Source organism: Equus quagga, chromosome 1, assembly GCF_021613505.1.
Source record: "Equus quagga isolate Etosha38 chromosome 1, UCLA_HA_Equagga_1.0, whole genome shotgun sequence".
NCBI lineage: Eukaryota > Metazoa > Chordata > Mammalia > Perissodactyla > Equidae > Equus > Equus quagga.
Genome location: NC_060267.1, coordinates 107015816 through 107032513, shown reverse-complemented (window position 1 = coordinate 107032513; position 16698 = coordinate 107015816). Strand labels below are relative to the sequence as shown.

Genomic DNA, 16698 nt, shown 5'->3' with positions numbered 1-16698 from the left:
AACCATGGAGCCAATTAGATTTTAATTTCCAAGTGTAACCTGAAGATATTAGGGACCCCAACAGCTTGTTCTCATTTAGGAAATGGGGGGAGGGGGAGTAAAGAGTCTCTATATGGACTTTCTCCAAGCTACTTACTTGGTAAACCTCTAGAAAAAAGTCTCCCAAGGGGTTTTGATAACTTCTGGCTCAGAGTGAGCCTGGTGGCTTTACTACGTCTTCCCCAAAACCGGGCAGGGCCTACCCAAGAAAGAAAAAAGACAACTTCAAGGGAAAAAAGATTGCATTGGAGCCTCTGGAAACAGGTAGCTTGGCAAGAAATGCCAGCTCGGGAATCCCTTTCATAGTCAGTGAGAACACTGCCCACACTCCGGGAACCTTAGTGGTCTCCAAAGATCCATAAAAAGTCTGGAGGTGGGGGAGGCAGGAGGACCCTCCTCCTACTAACTATTTGAATTAAGCAGCCAGTCCCTCAAATAATGGACTGACTTTTCTAGAAACGTGGGGCACTTCTCAAAAACCGGGGAGACTAGTTGTGCCCCCTCTGCTGGTTTGGCCAGTCTGTGTTGGTGCAATTCCCTGTTCACGTTAGCCTGGGCAGTGCCTGTGGCTAGTTCAAAGGGAGCTGGTGTCGAAGGAAAATATTAGTTCAGTCCTAAAAGTCCTACCACTTCAGTCCAGCAGGGTCCCTTATAAATAAGATTTGTGGAGCTGCTTTGGATACAATCACGTGTAAACATCAGCTATCAGCAAGAAGCTGGCAGCCGAAGGGGCTGGTTTCCCTTCTGCCCCAGTCAGCATCATTTTCACCCTGCCAATGGAATGTTAAACAAAGGAGTCCGGAGTCGTGGGTGGGGACCGACAACTTCCTAGATTTTCCATGGGCCTTGACACAGATTCAGTCATCCAGCCATCAATCACTCAAATTAGGATTTGGAAATTTTTGCTTTGTTTGGAACTCCTCTTTTTTCAAAGCGACCCCAGTGCTGTCACCTTTGGAAGATAAAAGAGATATTCTGCCATGTTTCGAGGCTGCCCACCTTCAAGGGCTCTTGCCACTGCCGGCTAGGAGAGGAGCCCAGCCACGCAGATCATTTCACAGAAGTGCTATGGTTCTTCCATTCAAACGTCCCTCATGTTAGACCTTTCCAAGAGCTGCAAACGCTTGAAAAAATTTGCTGAGTGAAGTCTTATCGCTTCTTTGCCTACTTTTTGATGAAAGTTCCAAAAATGCAAGAGAGTAAAATTACCGAAAAGGCAGACAGAAAGAAGAAAAGAAAAAGTGGTAGATAATCCCCTATCTGGCCAGCAGAGACCCCGCGGTGTCTGCTCTATTAGGCCAAGCGATAATGCACTAAGAGGTAGACGTTACGAATAGACTCAGTGGGCCGACCGGGCCAGATAACAGAGGGAACTATGACTGCAATTAATTGTTTTTAATCAGGAGGAGATTTCCAGGCTGCAGACAGTTAAGGATAGGCTCGGCTGTTGGGCTGGAGTGCGGTTTTAGAACCAGCCACCCCGAAGGCGGGCTGCCACGCTTCATGGACCTCCTTTCATGACTCTGGGTCTGGGCAATCCTGCTTTTCTGGAACCAGCCTCCAATCAGTGAAGCTAGGCTGATGAAAGGAGGGGGTAGTGGGGAAGGGGGAGGCAAAAGCAGGAACTTAAACAGAGAAACCTTTCATTTTGTGTTCCTTCTCCACATATGGATTTGCTTTTCTGCTCGGTTTTCATAGCCAGATTAACCCTTTTTGTTCACACACGGCATGTACCTTGGGGATCTCCAATAATTTCCTCCCTGCAGGGGAAGACAGAACCAAACTAGTGATTACAACTGTGGAAATGTTCCGTAAAGGGTCTTATGTGGTGATTAGGAGATTGTAGGGGGGAGAAGGGGTACCTAGTGGAGGAAAATCAAGGATCTCCTTGAAGAAGTGAGAGTAGGAATTGGACGGCAGTTTCCAGAACTTCCCCTGGGGCGTGTTCATCAAGGAGCCTGAAGAGATGGTTGGGACCCACTTCAGGGCCAGCTTGGTCTAGGAGACACAGAAGGAACAGGCCCCTTTGCCCCACAAAGGTCTGGGGCCATCCTGTGTCCTGCTAACCTTTCACGCGCCCCGGAGCAGCGTGTGTTGGGATTCTGTGACTTCAGTGCTCCGTCCTGGCCGCTTTGAAGCTAACTTAATTTTGCCTGTTAAACGTGACATGTTGAGAGAGGGAGGGCAGTAAGGAGCTCCTGGTATACTTTGCCCCAAACCCAGGTTCTCCTAGAGTTAGGCCTGGACGGACTACCCGGACAGACAGAAACAAAACAAAAACAAAACACCATTTCTAGACAGTAAAAAGTACTCTTTTTCTTGGGCCTTTGTTTAACACTTTACTGGGGACACTCCTGACATCCAGAGCTAAATCCATCAGACAAAGGCACTCGGCCACACACAAACCATTCAACAGGAAAAAGCCTTGAATCTGTACCCTCAAATACTGATGACTCGGGCACTTCTGCAATCAGCTCGTCACCCACCAAATGTTTTCCTGTTCTGTGTTGCTTTAAATAGGATTGGCCTTTTAAAACAAAAAAGAAAAAGTTTTCCCTGCGTAGAACTCGAAGTAGTGGATCAGTCGGGCTAATCTCAATTTGTTTAGTCTGTGCATTTTTATCCGCATTACACAATTTAGGAAAAGGGTATCTAAGTTGAAGAGATGTTTTTCGCATCTGTGCTTGTCCAGACACCGGACTAGAAATGCCCGAGAGCAGCTCTGAGGCAGAAACGGTAGGCTTGGACGCATACACACGCACATGCACACACGTGCACACACTTGCACACACAGCCCCCTGAAGAACATTTTTGCCCCCAGCTATGACCTGTAATGTAGACAAGGTCTTTGCTGCTGCCTGAGTAAGATATGCAGTGCTTTATCCAAAGTTGTTTCCATGGCTGATTTCCAGGTCATCGAAGAGAGCATAGGTCGGACGGTACAGAATGGAGATTCAAATAAGGAGAAAGACTGCCAGCAGCCTGGTCTGCACATTCCTCTGCCTGCTGCACCATATTCTAAGCCAGTCATCTTAAGCCCAGATTGGATAAAAGATAGGACCCTCTAGGATTTGGCCCCAAGTGCCGCTCCTTCACCCCTTATTTCGGGGGACACGATTCTCTTGGCCACAACCTGGAGCCCTAGCTCAAGGCTTCCCTGGAACAGGAGCATCAGTGGGGAGGTGAGTGAGCCAGAAGCCAGAGGATAAGCACAGAGCAACAGTTCGGCTTGATTGGAGGGGGCAAGATAGGGAGCACGCATTTTACATTAAAACAGTAACTATATATTATGGAATAGGTGGCCAGCCATCACCCTAATGTCAGAGCGAATAGACTGGAAAGAGTTTGTGTTGTTCCCCCAGCATCCCTGGGTTTCCGGCCCTGGCCTCCACTTCTGGCGGCACATGGGACGTGTCACAGGGAGGGTTTACCTTCAGGATGGGTGGCAAATGTAGACTTGAAGTCTATAGACGGGGAGTCATTGTGCTGGTGAGTGTGTTGATTTCGTTACGCTGTTAGGATTTTTGTAACCCTGTTTTGGCAACTCATTTTTTCAATTGTTGGAGAAGCTTCAAAAAGTAGAAGAAGGGGCCAGCCTGGTCACGTAGTGGTTAAGTTCACACGTTCCACTTTGGTGGCCTGGGGTTCACAGGTTTGGATCCTGGACACGGACCTACACACTGCTGATCAAGCCATGCTGTGGCAGTGTCCCACATGCAAAATAGAGGGAGATTGGCACAGATGTTAGCTCAGCGACAATCTTCCTCCAGCAAAAACAGGAAGGTTGGAAATGGATGTTAGCTCAGGGCTAATCTTCCTCACCAAAAATAAAAAGTAGAAGTAGTCCAGACTCCTGTCAAGACCCTGGGGTTATCAAGCCAGAAAGTGAAGTGCAAGGACCCTGTGATACCGCCCAGCCAGGCCTCTCCCCAAAAGAATCATCCTCCTTCAGCAAACAAAGAAAAGCCAGTTTTCCTTGATGTGGCTTATAACATTTTGGTCTTAGGTGTCCCAGGTTGGGCTTCTCTGTCTGGCAGGATCCTTCGGTCCCCTCTTTGGCCCCAGGGGGTGGGGAGGACCATTCCTGATCTCAAGCCTTGCAGAGGGTCTCAATATCAGTGAAAGCCCCCGAGGGGAGTCAGCCAGCCAGTGAAATTTAGAGGAAGAGGAAGAGAAAGGGCAGTGGCTGCTTTGTCAGCTGTTAATGAGGCGGGCTTGTGCCAGGGCAGATGGAACCAAAATGAAATGACAGTAACAAAATTCAGACATGCTGTAAAAACTCACCTTGCAGGGATGGTGGTCTGCGAGTAGTCTCGGAGGAAGAGATGTTGAGCTAATGAGCTGAGAGACTTACAGTCCAGGCTGGAGCAGCTTAGGGTACAATGGTGAGACCTGGTTGTTCCCAAAGTTGTCTGCACATTGGAATTCCCTGGGGAACTTCCAAAATGACTGCGGCCTGGGGCCCATCCCCAGAGATTGTGGCTAAATTGCTCTGCGTTGTGGCTCGGGCTTTGGAAGTGTTAAGAGATCCCAGGTGATTCTAATGTGCAAGTTTGGGAACCACCGATGTGGCCCCTCGCTCTTCAGAGTGTGGTCCCTGGATCAGTAGCATTGGCTTCTCCTGGGAGGTCTGTAGAACTCACCCAAGACTTGCTAGACCAGAATTTGCATGTCACCTAGATCCCAGGTGATCTTTATGCTAATCAGAATGTCCGATTAGTTTGAGAAGCACTGTCCCCGTCCACAGCCAGGCCAGGCCAAATCCCCCTGCTACAGGACAGTCTCCTGGCACGCTCTTTCTCCTTCCTGGTACTGATTGCTTTCGTAATTCTACATTTAAGTGGAAGGGCCCCAAAATATCTGGAAAAGGCTTCTGCATCGCCTGCAGTGCATTGGCTAAATTAAAATGGAGATTTGGGATTCAGAGAAACATGAGGTCAAATCCAAGCTCTAGTACTCTAATTTAACCTCTTTGAATCTGCTATTTAGGGAGCCCAACTCATCCTGGTTTGCCCGGAGCTTTCCTGGTTTTAGCCCTGGAGGTGTGTCGCATCCCGGTCCTGAATCAGTCTCGGGCAAACCAAGACAATGCTCCTCTTCAGTTAACTCCAGTGCAGCCCGGGGATGCCAGCCAAGGTGAAGGGTCCTCAGACTTCACTTGTGCATCCAGATCCCCTGGAGGGCTTGAACTGCGAGGGCAGGGCTCCCCGCGCACGGTGCCTGATGCGGTAGGTCTGGGGTGAGGACTGAGGATTTGTAGTGCTAACAAGTTCTCAGGTGCTGCTTGGGGACCGCACCTTGAGAACCAACACAAGATACCAGCCTCACAGAGGTGTTGTAGGATTTGCACGAACTTGGGCTTAACACAGTGACTGGAAAACCACAAAGCCTAGTACTTGTTACAGCCGCTGTTAATTCTTTTTACTATGGAAGAGATGGGACTTAAGCTGGTCCCTAAACAGTGGGTGGGGTCGAAGCTCTCTGAGGTTTAGATGGGCATGAGCAAGACCCCAAGTGTATGTTTAGGACTGCAAGAGGCCCAGGTGATGGGGAGAGAATCTGGGTAGAAACAGTAGATGATATGGAAATAGAAATAGATAAATTTGGACAGGTGAGAGGGGCCAAATCATGGGAACCCCATGATATCTAACACTCAACAAACTTTATCCCTTTAAAAGTGGTTCAGCAGGGGCTGGCCCGGTGGCGCAGCAGTTAAGTGCACACGTTCTGCTTCAGTGGCCCGAGGTTAGCCAGTTCAGATCTCGGGTGTGGACATGGCACCACTTGGCAAAAGCCATGCTGTGGTAGGCGTCCCACGTATAAAGTAGAGGAAGATGGGCATGGATGTTAGCTCAGGGCCAGTCTTCCTCAGCAAAAAGAGGAGGACTGGCAGATGTTAGCTCAGAGCTAATCTTCCTCAAAAAAAACAAAAAAGGTGGTTCAGCATAACTTCAGAATGAGATGTGTGCTAATATCCTTAATATAGACAAACTATTAAGAGCTGGGAACAAACCCAGAAATGGCTTGCTACTTGGTTATTATAGTTTTTGTTCTTATTTTTAAGTGGTAACAGTTTCTAGGAAACAGTCTCCAATGTGTCCCCTAAGCCACTGTCAGTCCAACCATCTCCACAACTTGGGTCGGAGGGTGAGCTCCAGCTCCCTGCTCTGGTACTAAGCAGACATGAGCTGTAGTCATTTCAGGCTTCCAGGGAGGGTGCAGATAAACCAGGTGAAGCCAGTGTCCTGGTGCTTTTCTCTCACAGGCGCTCCCTGTGGTTCTGATCCACTTTCTCCTCTGGCTGCTGCCTCTCCAACGGCCCTTGAAGCTTGTCCATTGCCTTGAACATCTACACTTTAGTTTACTTAGCAGATCAGGGTTGGATGATAGGAATCTGGGGACCAAGGTGATCATGACCTTGTCCTACTCCCGACTCTAAGCCTTCCAGGACCTCCTACCCCTATAGACACACTGTCCCCATTGGATCCTACTGGCCTGATGCCCAGAGTCAAGGCTAGACTCGTAGGAGGCTGTTTGGACTCTGGAGACTCCTAGTGTGGTAGACAGTCACAGGATCTGGATTCCAAAGTCATGAGTATGAATTACGTCCTGAGCATCAAATCCCATCAGTTCCATGAGCTCGTTTTTCTCATGAACCAAATGTGAGATATCTACATCCTAGGGTGGTTGTGAAAACCAAGGCAGATAAGGGATGTGAATATACTTTGTAAACTGTCAAGTGGTGTCCCCTCGGCGGAAGGTGCCGCAGCAGATTGGATGAGAGTGTAGCAATGAAGTAAGGCCTGCCTGGTTTCACATCCTGGCTCCACTTACTAGCTATTGGATTTTGAAGACGAGGCTTAACCTCTCTGAGCCTGTTTCCTCATCTGAAAATGAGGTTACTGAAAGTACCTCTCTTGTAGGTTCATCAAGAAGCTTAAATTAAATATTATTAAAATGTTTGGCCTATGCCTGGCACATGAGGCGTACTCAATAAACGTTGGCTACAGTCATCATTAATAGGAAAGATGTAATATTTTTGCTCAAAAACCGGTACTGGTAAGGGTAATGTTAGGAGACGCCCTCCCCCATGGGAGCGCCAGTCCAGACCACTCTGAATGGGCAGGTTGCTTCCCCTCTCTCGGGTTCGCTGTCGTGCATCTCCTGTTGACTAGGAGTGATGATTATACCTACAGGGTTGTCATAATTGTTAAAGAAGAGGACTCTTAAGTAAGTGAAATCGCTGTGTGGACTGCCAGGCTGTTCTTATTTTGGGGTTGTTGATGGTAGTAGGGTACTCTCCAGTATCATTTTTCTGTATATGATCACAGTTCTTTTCTGGACCTTCCTGTAACTTCACCCCATCCCACCCATCTCCACCCTCACTCTACCTTCTCTCCTGGGACCCCCGAGGGCAGGGTTTGTTTTTAAGTAACAAAGCATGTTGACCAATAATCTTTACTAACACATATGATTACAGCGCTTACGTGTAAAAGACAAAGAGTATTTGACTTGGAAGAGAATTCAGTGTCAATTCAGAATACCCCAGCTCAGGAAACAAATCCATGGATAGTCAGGAAGGCATGTGGTGGTTTTAAGGTACAGTTTTCAAAAAGGTGAAATCATGACTCTAGCGCAAATACAAAATGAAACTTATTCAACTCATTAATTAATGAAGGAATCAGTAAGATATTTAGGCCAGTTCAAAAAGCTTTTGAGGAGCTAGGTACTTATAGGTAATTTAATGTTAGGACAAGGTTGATGGGTTAGGTCCGTAACTAGTTAATGTCCTACAGGACAATAAGCCATAACCTTTGGGGTTATCTTTTCTGAAAGAACAAAAATTATTTGTATTTATATCTCTACTAGACAAAAATTTACAAGTTAACATGTAACTTCAGCAAGTCTTGGAGTAGAGCAAAGTCAATTTCTCTAGATAATCCTTTTGGGGATGGGGGAGGGGAGCCAATGTCATAGTGCCACCATATGACGTTGAAAGGCTGTGCCACCCACCTTTCTCTCTTATGTCCAGGTTTTTGATAATTGTTTTTTAACAATAATAAATACTTATTTAACTTTACAAACAACGTTTTAATCTTACACGATGCTTTAATAGCCCTGTTGAAGCAAAAAGGGCAGGAAAACCCATTTTCCAGGGGAGGAAACTGTTACACAAGGAGGGGGAGCTGAGCTGAAGGAAGAATCCCTGTTTTCTAGCCCCGAGACCCATACTCATCCCTAACTCCACGTCTCATTTCTCCCTTTCACTTCCTCTTCATCTCAGTCCTACACTGTTCTTGGTGACATTTTTCCCCTTAGGACTTCCGTTGGGGTTCACCTGAAAGTAAATGCTCAAAGGAGGGAGGAATCCCATGCTGCCCTGCCTCGCACATCCCCGGGGGCTCCTGGTCTCATCTAAGTCCTTTTAAGTCCCTGCCATGATTCAGTTCCACAACATCATTTGAAGCACATCCTCCTAGCTTGAGCCAAAGAAAACTGTCAAAACATTTTATCCTCCCCTCAGGAAAAAGGACAGAATAGATGCTGCATTCCAAGAACCCAATTTTTTTAAATGATGGCTCCTTTTAAGCTCTTCTAGTCTCAGCTACTGTGAGCCACTGCGACATCTTTCATCTGAGATGGAGTCCATATCAGAGAAACCTGCTGTTTATAAACCGGAATATCTCATTTGAAACACTATTTCTGGTTGATGTGTTCCCCTCCTCAATAAACAGGATCATCATTTCTGTGTCAGAGATCTCTGGGTCTGTCTGGCTCCTGGATGAATGGCATGCGGTGGACAAATGGCTATTTACTGTGTTCAGCAGTTGGCCAGGGAACCGGCTGTGAGCCGGCCTGATGGCCCAAATCTATTTCTTCCTCGCAAGGCCTTTTATTTTTCTCTCCCACGGATTTCTGTCGCCATGGAAACTATCCCACTAGCAGGATGGAAACCAAGGCCACCTCTGCTTCCTGCACCTAGTCAGAGAAGCGACACACGAAACAAAGTAGAGCATTAGAAAGTGTATGAGGTGTGCAGTTAGAAAAGTCGCTCCTCTGAAGTTCCCTAGAATTCTGCAGCTGGGAAAAAAAAATTGAGAACGTCTGATTCAGGGTCTCTCAGACTGTTTACACAAGGTGATGACAACAACGACAAACACGCAGTGCATGATAAGTGCATCCTAAGCCCTTTCCATGTGGCGTTAACCCATTTAACTCCAGGAGGCAGGTCGGTTCTTGTTATCCCCATGACATCGATGAAGAAACTGACCCTCTGCAAGTCCAGTCACTTGCCCAAGCCCAGCAGAAGAAGGGGACAAAATTGAGAGGAAAGCCCAGAACTTCTGGTCCCCAAGCCTAGACCTCTTAACCCAAAATAGCTGCCTGCCCTCCTCCTCTCCTCTCCTCTTCTCATGTAGCCTGGTGCTCAAAGGCTCTGGAAGTCCCTGCACATCTGGCGTCTGCCATTTTCATTTGATCCTGTAATCCTTCCCGCCCCCAGCTGTAAACCACTTTGAAACATGTCACAGAACAATGATTCTGCGGAACAGAATTTGGGCAACCCTGATCCAGGCCAGTTTTCTCATTTTACGGAGAGGCAACCAAGGCAGGCCAAGGAAATGAGTTGCCTCTAGCTGCACAGCTAATAAATGTCAGAGTTGGCACCATAGGTCCAGCCCCAGCCCGTAGGCCAGGGCCCTGCTGTGCCGTGTTGCCTTACGTCACTATTTCTGAACCAAACCCCGAGCCAGCAGCTCAACTCCCACAGCCAAGCATCAGGACTAATCCCCTTGTAGGCTGACTGTTAAATCAGCCGCTCATTAGAAGAACAATGATGCTCAAGCATGCAGGGAGCTTTGCCACTTACGAAATGTTTCACATAGCTCATCTGTTTCCAGGCCTCGCCGCCTCTGGGTCTATCTGACACGGTCCAACAGCGAAGCCTTATTCATAAATTGTATACCTCCCAAAATAACCTTTGAATCACTCAAATATTAAGTGTGAAAGGATGGGTGTATTTCAACTAGTAGAATCCAAGGTGTCAAGAGCAAGAGGCGGAAGTTTGCAGGGTTTAAATGCCAGCGGCTTGAGGGAGCGAAGGTCTGCCTGCTCTTGAAAGTTCCTGAACTTAGGGTGACGACTTGGTGGTGAGCATCGTCTTGTTTTTCAATTTGACCATGAATCTAGCACTGAACAGGCATGACTATGAATGTGCTTCCCTTCAAATGATTGCAACGTGGCCCTTACTCCCCGAGCGGTGAATGTGTATTAGACAGAACAGCATAGTCTGGGAAGACATGGTGTGAACAGCGGGTGCCAAGTGGGAGGCATGGAGCTGTTATGTGGGAAGATTTGGGGTGCAGAAGAAAAACATTTCATTTCGTGTCCTTCCTTGAATTCTAACATTCGCAACGAGGACGGCCTCACAAGTTTCATTACTTGTTTTCCCCCTCCTCGCTTAAAAGCAAAGAGGGTGGACGAGGCATGTCCCAAAGCGTGTGCTCAGATGGCGACACCCTGCCCATCAAGCTCCTTTGTACCTTTTTGCCCCCGTGCTTTCTCCTCCTCCTGCTAGGAATCTCTTTCTCCTCCTTTTCTGCCTGTTCATCTTGCACAGCTCCAATCCAGAGTCACCTCCTCTGAGAAGGCTCCCTGGACTTCCCACATTGGTTTATTCACACCTCCCTCTGTGCTCCTAAGGTCTGTGTGCGAAATAGTAGCACCTGCCATTTTTAGTACCTAATGTCATCTGCACTTTACATACATTATCTCTGTACCCATTTGGCAGATGAGAAAACTGGAGGCTCAGTTGTCCCAAGGCCACTGTGGCTGTTAAGTCGTGAAGCTGGGATTGGAATCCTGGCCTCTCAGGCTCCAAAGTCCGGACCTTTCTACGCCACAACAGGCAGCTTCCCTTGCCTCAAACTTACCCCTTCCAGGAGCAGGTGATAAGCATGTGTTTCCCTCTGCATCTCCACCTAGACTGTGAGCTCCTCCATGGCACCCCAGAGTCTTATGACGCATCCTTTTGCCTGGCACATAGTAGATGCTAAATAAATGGTTAAGTGACTCAGTAGTTTGATGAATGAGGAACTTATCCCTTTATCTCACTAGTTGATGGAGCCCTGCTTCTCATAAAATCCCCGTACCTGTGCATACCTGTAGCGCATCCTCCTCCCCCCCGACCCCCAGAGAGAGTTAGTCAGTTTCTCAGCCAGCGGACCCATATACTAACTGCCTGCTTCTCCAATTTTAGGGTGATACAAATCTGAATTTTGGTAAAGTGCAGATTCTGATTCAAAAGAGCTGGGCTGGGGCCTGAGGGGTTGCGTTTCTGGCCAGCTTCCGGTGATGCTGCTGGTTTGAAGGCCCCATTTGAGAGCCATTTGGGTGTAAACACATCAGCAGCAGCCACCAATGCACTTTGGTTACCTTTGGCTGGTAACGAATAATAAAACCTGCCTCATGCTAGTTGCTCTCCTTCCAAAGGACGACTAGGCTTCCAATGCCCCTGATTTACCGTGTTTTAGCAAAATATTTAAGTTATGCTTTGAGCTATAAACATTTGGCAGGATGGACGTTTGTTTGTGCCTGTAGCTTTGGTTTAGTCGCACCCTATCAATAAATCACAAATAGATGAGGCAGAGGAGACACGGGCTGGGAGATTCCATTCCGGTGACAAGTGGATCAGGGGAGTGGGTGAGGGTTGGGGAAGGAGCAGATGATCCCTCACGGTGGAGGGTTTCCAACACGGCCTTGGTGTCTGCTGACAGCCCTGGAGGCCGGGCAGGAGCTCCCGCTGCATTTTTACTGGGAAGCGCCCCACCCTTCCATACTTGCCTGCCCCATGGCCACTTTCCCGGCTGGTCTTCTCCATTCCTGGTAAACAGTAAGTGATGGCTTATTCATCTCGAGCCCTTTGAACCCCACACAATCCCTTTGCTGGCATGCCAAGTCTTTTAGGGGTCAAGCGTCCGCTGTCCAAGATGTTTAGAAGGAAAACGCCCTCTTTTCTGTCTCCTTTTCCAGATGTCCCTGGGCCAGCAACAGTCAGCGAGAGGTGTGCCTTGTTTGAGATGCAAGGGGACGTGTTCAGGCTTCGAGCCACATCCATGGAGGTAACAGAGTTTGTCAGGAGAGGCTCTGCCTGCCTTCATTTCTTGGCTGTCCTTTCTGGGAACCCTGGTCATTCTCTGCTGGGACTGCTTAGGACGCATGCGTTGCGGGAGGACTGGCTCGGGCGTGAATGCACTCCTGCTTGGCCTGATTCAGAAATGACAGAAAAGCCCTCGGGGAGCCAAGATGAAGAAGTTTAGTGCTTCGTAAACCACTTCCAGGTGGAGGCTGCATAGATCAGCCCAGCAAGAACTGCCCTGGGAAGATGTGGCCCGTTGTTAGCTGGTGCCTCGTCCGTTCCGGGTAGAACTGTCTGTCCTGGGGGTTGGTGTTTGTGCTTGATCTCCCCCTCCTGCACCAGCATCCCTGTTGGTGGGTTTTGATCTAAGAGTGCCCCTGGGACAGAAGTGAAAGTCTTTGGGTCCACTGTACTTAAAAACCAGGACCTGGTATTCATCCCCATGCGGGAGGGCCGTGAGCTCCAGCTGGACTTGGCTATGCAGAGCTTTTCTTTCTCCTTTTCATTGAGGACTCTGGAAACAAGAGGTGGGGCTGCCACACGGCACGTCTCCCGGGCACTGTTCACATCAGCATCTATGTGGATGGCACCCCCTGGAGTTGTGCGGGGCGCAGCCTGTGTGACATCCCTGCTGCCCGAGGAGAGAGAGGCTCTGTAAGGCACAACAGCAAAGAAGGAGCTTTTGTCTTCACTGCCAGAGGGTTGCCTTGGGCACTCAGCGGGGGAACAAAATTTGGGAGGTGTTCATCTCAGAGATGTCGGCTTCCATTGTGAGATGGCCATTACAAAAATATTTATTGAGCTGAGCTAAATCTTTTCTATTTAAATGGTGAAATAACCCTAAGCAGTAGGTATTCATATCTCCATTTTGTCGATCAGGAAACTGAGAGTGAGCAATGGGGAGTGCTGCTAAATGGCAGAGTTCAAACTCGGGGCTGCGTGAAACCCCAGCCCATGCTCGCTACTGGTCTGCAGCACTGCAGGCCCTGAGCTTTCAGAGCACAGGGCTGTTCCTTGCCTCCATTCTCTGGCGGTCCTCACCTCAGGAGCTCATGTGGTCTTCTCGATGCAAGGGACCTTCAAGGTCATCTAGTCCCGGCTCCCATCCCCTGTTCCTCCACGAATTCCTCCCACAGCTAAAACACTCCCAGAAGGCGGAACTCCCTACCCATCTATTTTGAGCACTTGAGCTCTTTCTGGCCTTGAAGAGTCAGCTTCCGTATCGTTTCACCCCAGTGGTCCTGAATCTGCCATCAGGGTGTCGTAGAACAATGTTGACTCCTCAGCTCTCTGAAGCCATCTGGGTCACCTCCTTTCAGAGTTCTTAGGGCAGGGGGATAAGGTTCCGGAAATGCACACACCAAGTCAGCTCAATAATATTTCCCTTCTCTTAAGGACCACAGTCCCGCGTTGCCTGTTGTCTGACACCTGAAAATGATCGTTTAATATACTTTGTCTGGTTTTCTAGTTGTCTATGGCAGGAGAGCAGTTCTGGACCCTGTTTCTCATGGCTGGAAGCAGAAGTCTTTCAGCCTTAGTTTTAATTCCTGCATTTCCTCATCATCCTGCAAATGATTTGAACATCAAGTGAATTTATCCTTGAGAACTAGGCTTGTAGGTCCTGGATATCAAGTGTCATCTTTGGTTTGAGCAACCTTAACAGGGACCTAAATTCAAGCCCTCTTGGGGCAGGAAGATCCCAGAACCTTAGAGGGGAAACCTTGTCAAGCCATTTTTATGTTCCAGTTCTCACAATCTCAATAGTTTGAAAGATATTTAAATGATCAAAGTGGCAGCCAGCCTGATTTAGTGGGAAAGTCCCTCGACTAATAAGCACAGGACAGAATTCACATGCTGACTCTGCTTGAACAAGACATTTCCCTTCTCGAAGCCTCAGATTTCCCATCTGAAAAATGGGAGCGTTGGAGCTGAAGTGCTCTAGGATCCCCGTCCGGCTTTACAGTTAATTCCATAGTTTCAGGCAAATTGTCTGTAATCGCATTAATGATCCCCATGCTTGTCGAATTAGATTGGGCTTAGTATTAGTAGCACAGAAGTAGGAGTGCTTAGAGAGGAGGGTACAGAGTGAAGACAAGAGCAGACTTTCGGAACAAAATATCATGAAAACATAAGGAGGAAGTTCGCCCAGCAGCCTCAGCATCCTGCTTTCCGCATCGCCCTCTTGGGCTCCCTGCCCATCTGGCCAACTTCGCAGGATGCTGAATTGCCACTCAGGGCAGAGGAAAACATGCCTCCAGGCCTCCAGGCTTTTCAAGAGAGCCCAGCGCAAGGTCTCTTCCTTGCCTGCGGAGATTTTCTTCTTCTTCTTCTAATAGCTTTCTTTTTTAAATGTACAGTGACTTCAGTGAGTAGAGAAATAAACCTTGATTTGAGGAGAGCAGGGGACATTGTACAAAAACGGAAGAGAGACGCCTGGCTCTTAAATTACAAAAGTTTACCTTCTTCCAGGCTGGCTCTTGATCCCTCTTCCCACCCTCCTCGGGCAGCACCCCTTCTGATGAGGGCCTGTCTCCAGGCCAGCTTCAGCAACTGCCCTGGGAACCGCACTGTTACCTCTGCCTCTTCTCTCTGGGGCAGGGGACAAATAACTCTGCTGTAAGAGCTGGGCTTCCTGTGCTTTTCAAGGGACGATCTAGAGAGGTCAGCCCGAGGGGCTTAAATTCTTGAAAGGGACCGAGTGGCGACTCTCGCACCTTGGTGTGTGTCAGAATCACCTCTGGTACGTGATCACGAGTGCCCACGCCCAGATCCCACGCCAGCCCGGTGAATCTGACCACCTGGAGCCAGGGCAGGGCATATCCAAGTTTACCAGCGAGGTTTGAAATCTCATCACCTAGACCAGGGATCAGCACGCTTTCTGTAAAGGGCCGGATAGTAATCATTTTAGGTTTTGCAGACCAGGTGATCTCTGTCACCCCTATTCAACTTGGCCCTTATAGCATGAAAGCATCCATAGACAATATGTAAATGAGTGAACGTCATTGTGTTTCAATAAAACTTTATTTAAGGACACTGAAATTTGAATTTCACATCATTTTCACGTGTCACAAGATAGTAATCTTCTTTTGAATTTTTTTCAACCATTTAAAAATGTAAGGACTATTCTTAGTCTTTCATGGGCCATACAGAAATAGGTGATGGGCCAGATTTGACCCACGGGCCATAGTTTGCTGACCCCTGATGTAGAACAACCTCTCGTTTTACAGATAAGAAACTTGACCTTGGGCCTGTGGTGGGCTAGTGTGCAGGCTGGCATTAGATGCCAGGGCTGTGCCTCTTCCGCAGTTCTGGGTTGCCCACGACAGACGGCAGAAATGGCCATTTTAACCAGTGAGGACCTTTCTAGTGTGTCTGTGTCCCCTACAGTGTGGGTGCCTGGAAAGAGCAGAGGGGGCTCGAGGGGTGTCTTCCTTATCTAGGAAGTCCCAGCAGTGTGCCTGGCAACATAAAAGGAGAAGTAGCGTTGACACAATCTCAAAGAACATCTCATAGTTGTCAACATTTTCCATTTCAAAGTGTTTTGCATTCCCAACATCTCTGACAGCATCCTGAGCGTCTACATCAGCCAAAAAAGCAAAGGGCAGCTTCTTCACCCGGCTCCGTGTGTGGAAGCTGTTGGCGAGGTCAGAGGATCTGAATGGACACCGGGCTTTCCTTCACTTCCCCCCTCTTCCTCCTCCTTCTGCTTCCTGCTCTGCTGCTGTCATTCCCCACATTGGAGCTATCACATCTCTTCTTAGGAAGTAGTCTCCTCCATGCCCGGCTGGTAAAAGGGAGAGGCAAGAGAATATTATCGATCATGAACAAAATGCCCCGATTTTGCAAAGCAAGCAACCCCTTCGTATGAGAACGAAAAGACTTCTTGTTTTTGCCTCGCATCACTTTAGGGTCATATTCTCTTTTGTAGTGCTGGAATTACCCTTGAGATTGTCTATTTTGAGCTTTCTCAAATGGCAGCCCACTGAATGTAAACTTGGACTGCGAGTGCCTCCTTAAATCACGGTGGAGATGCTGCCTTCTCCTCCCCTCAAAGTCACGCTGCACATCAGTGCACAAAAACAAGCAGCAGCCTTGGCCTGAAGGAATGTGTCTGACCTTCTGGAACCCACTGTGTTCCAAACTCAGCGCCACCAAGCCTTTTGCCACACGCCACATGCTTACATCCTGGAGGAACTGGGCCGGGCCAGCAGAATGACCCCAGAGCATATACAACTCCCCTGTGCCCCAACCTAGTCTACTTTATGTCAGAGTTTCCATCTGAGTTTCTCTCCCTCTCCCATCCCATCTGTAGGCTCCTTGAAGGTTACGATGGGGCCTCCTTCTCTTCATATTATACAAGGGTTTCTCAGTCTCAGCACTATTGATATTTTGGACCGACTAATTCTTTGTTGTGGAGGGGGCTATCCTGTGTATTGTAGGATGTTTAGTGGCATCCCTGACTTCTAGCTTATAGAAGCTGGTAGCCCCCCATTGTGACAATCCAAAGAGTCTCCAGATGTTGG

General features: G+C 48.3%; 1 protein-coding gene across 2 annotated transcripts in view; it reads left to right on the top strand.

The window, feature by feature from the left end:
* LMCD1 (LIM and cysteine rich domains 1) overlaps positions 1-16698 on the top strand; it is a 59630-nt gene that overhangs the window by 18257 nt on the left and 24675 nt on the right. Inside the window, exon 2 of one of the 2 annotated variants that reach the window (XM_046663081.1) lies at positions 12070-12158. The exons of the other annotated variant lie outside the window; for it this stretch is intronic. Within the exon in view, the coding sequence (XP_046519037.1) occupies positions 12070-12158 (89 nt within the window). The remainder of the gene's footprint in view (positions 1-12069; positions 12159-16698) is intronic. 2 annotated transcript variants of the gene reach the window in all.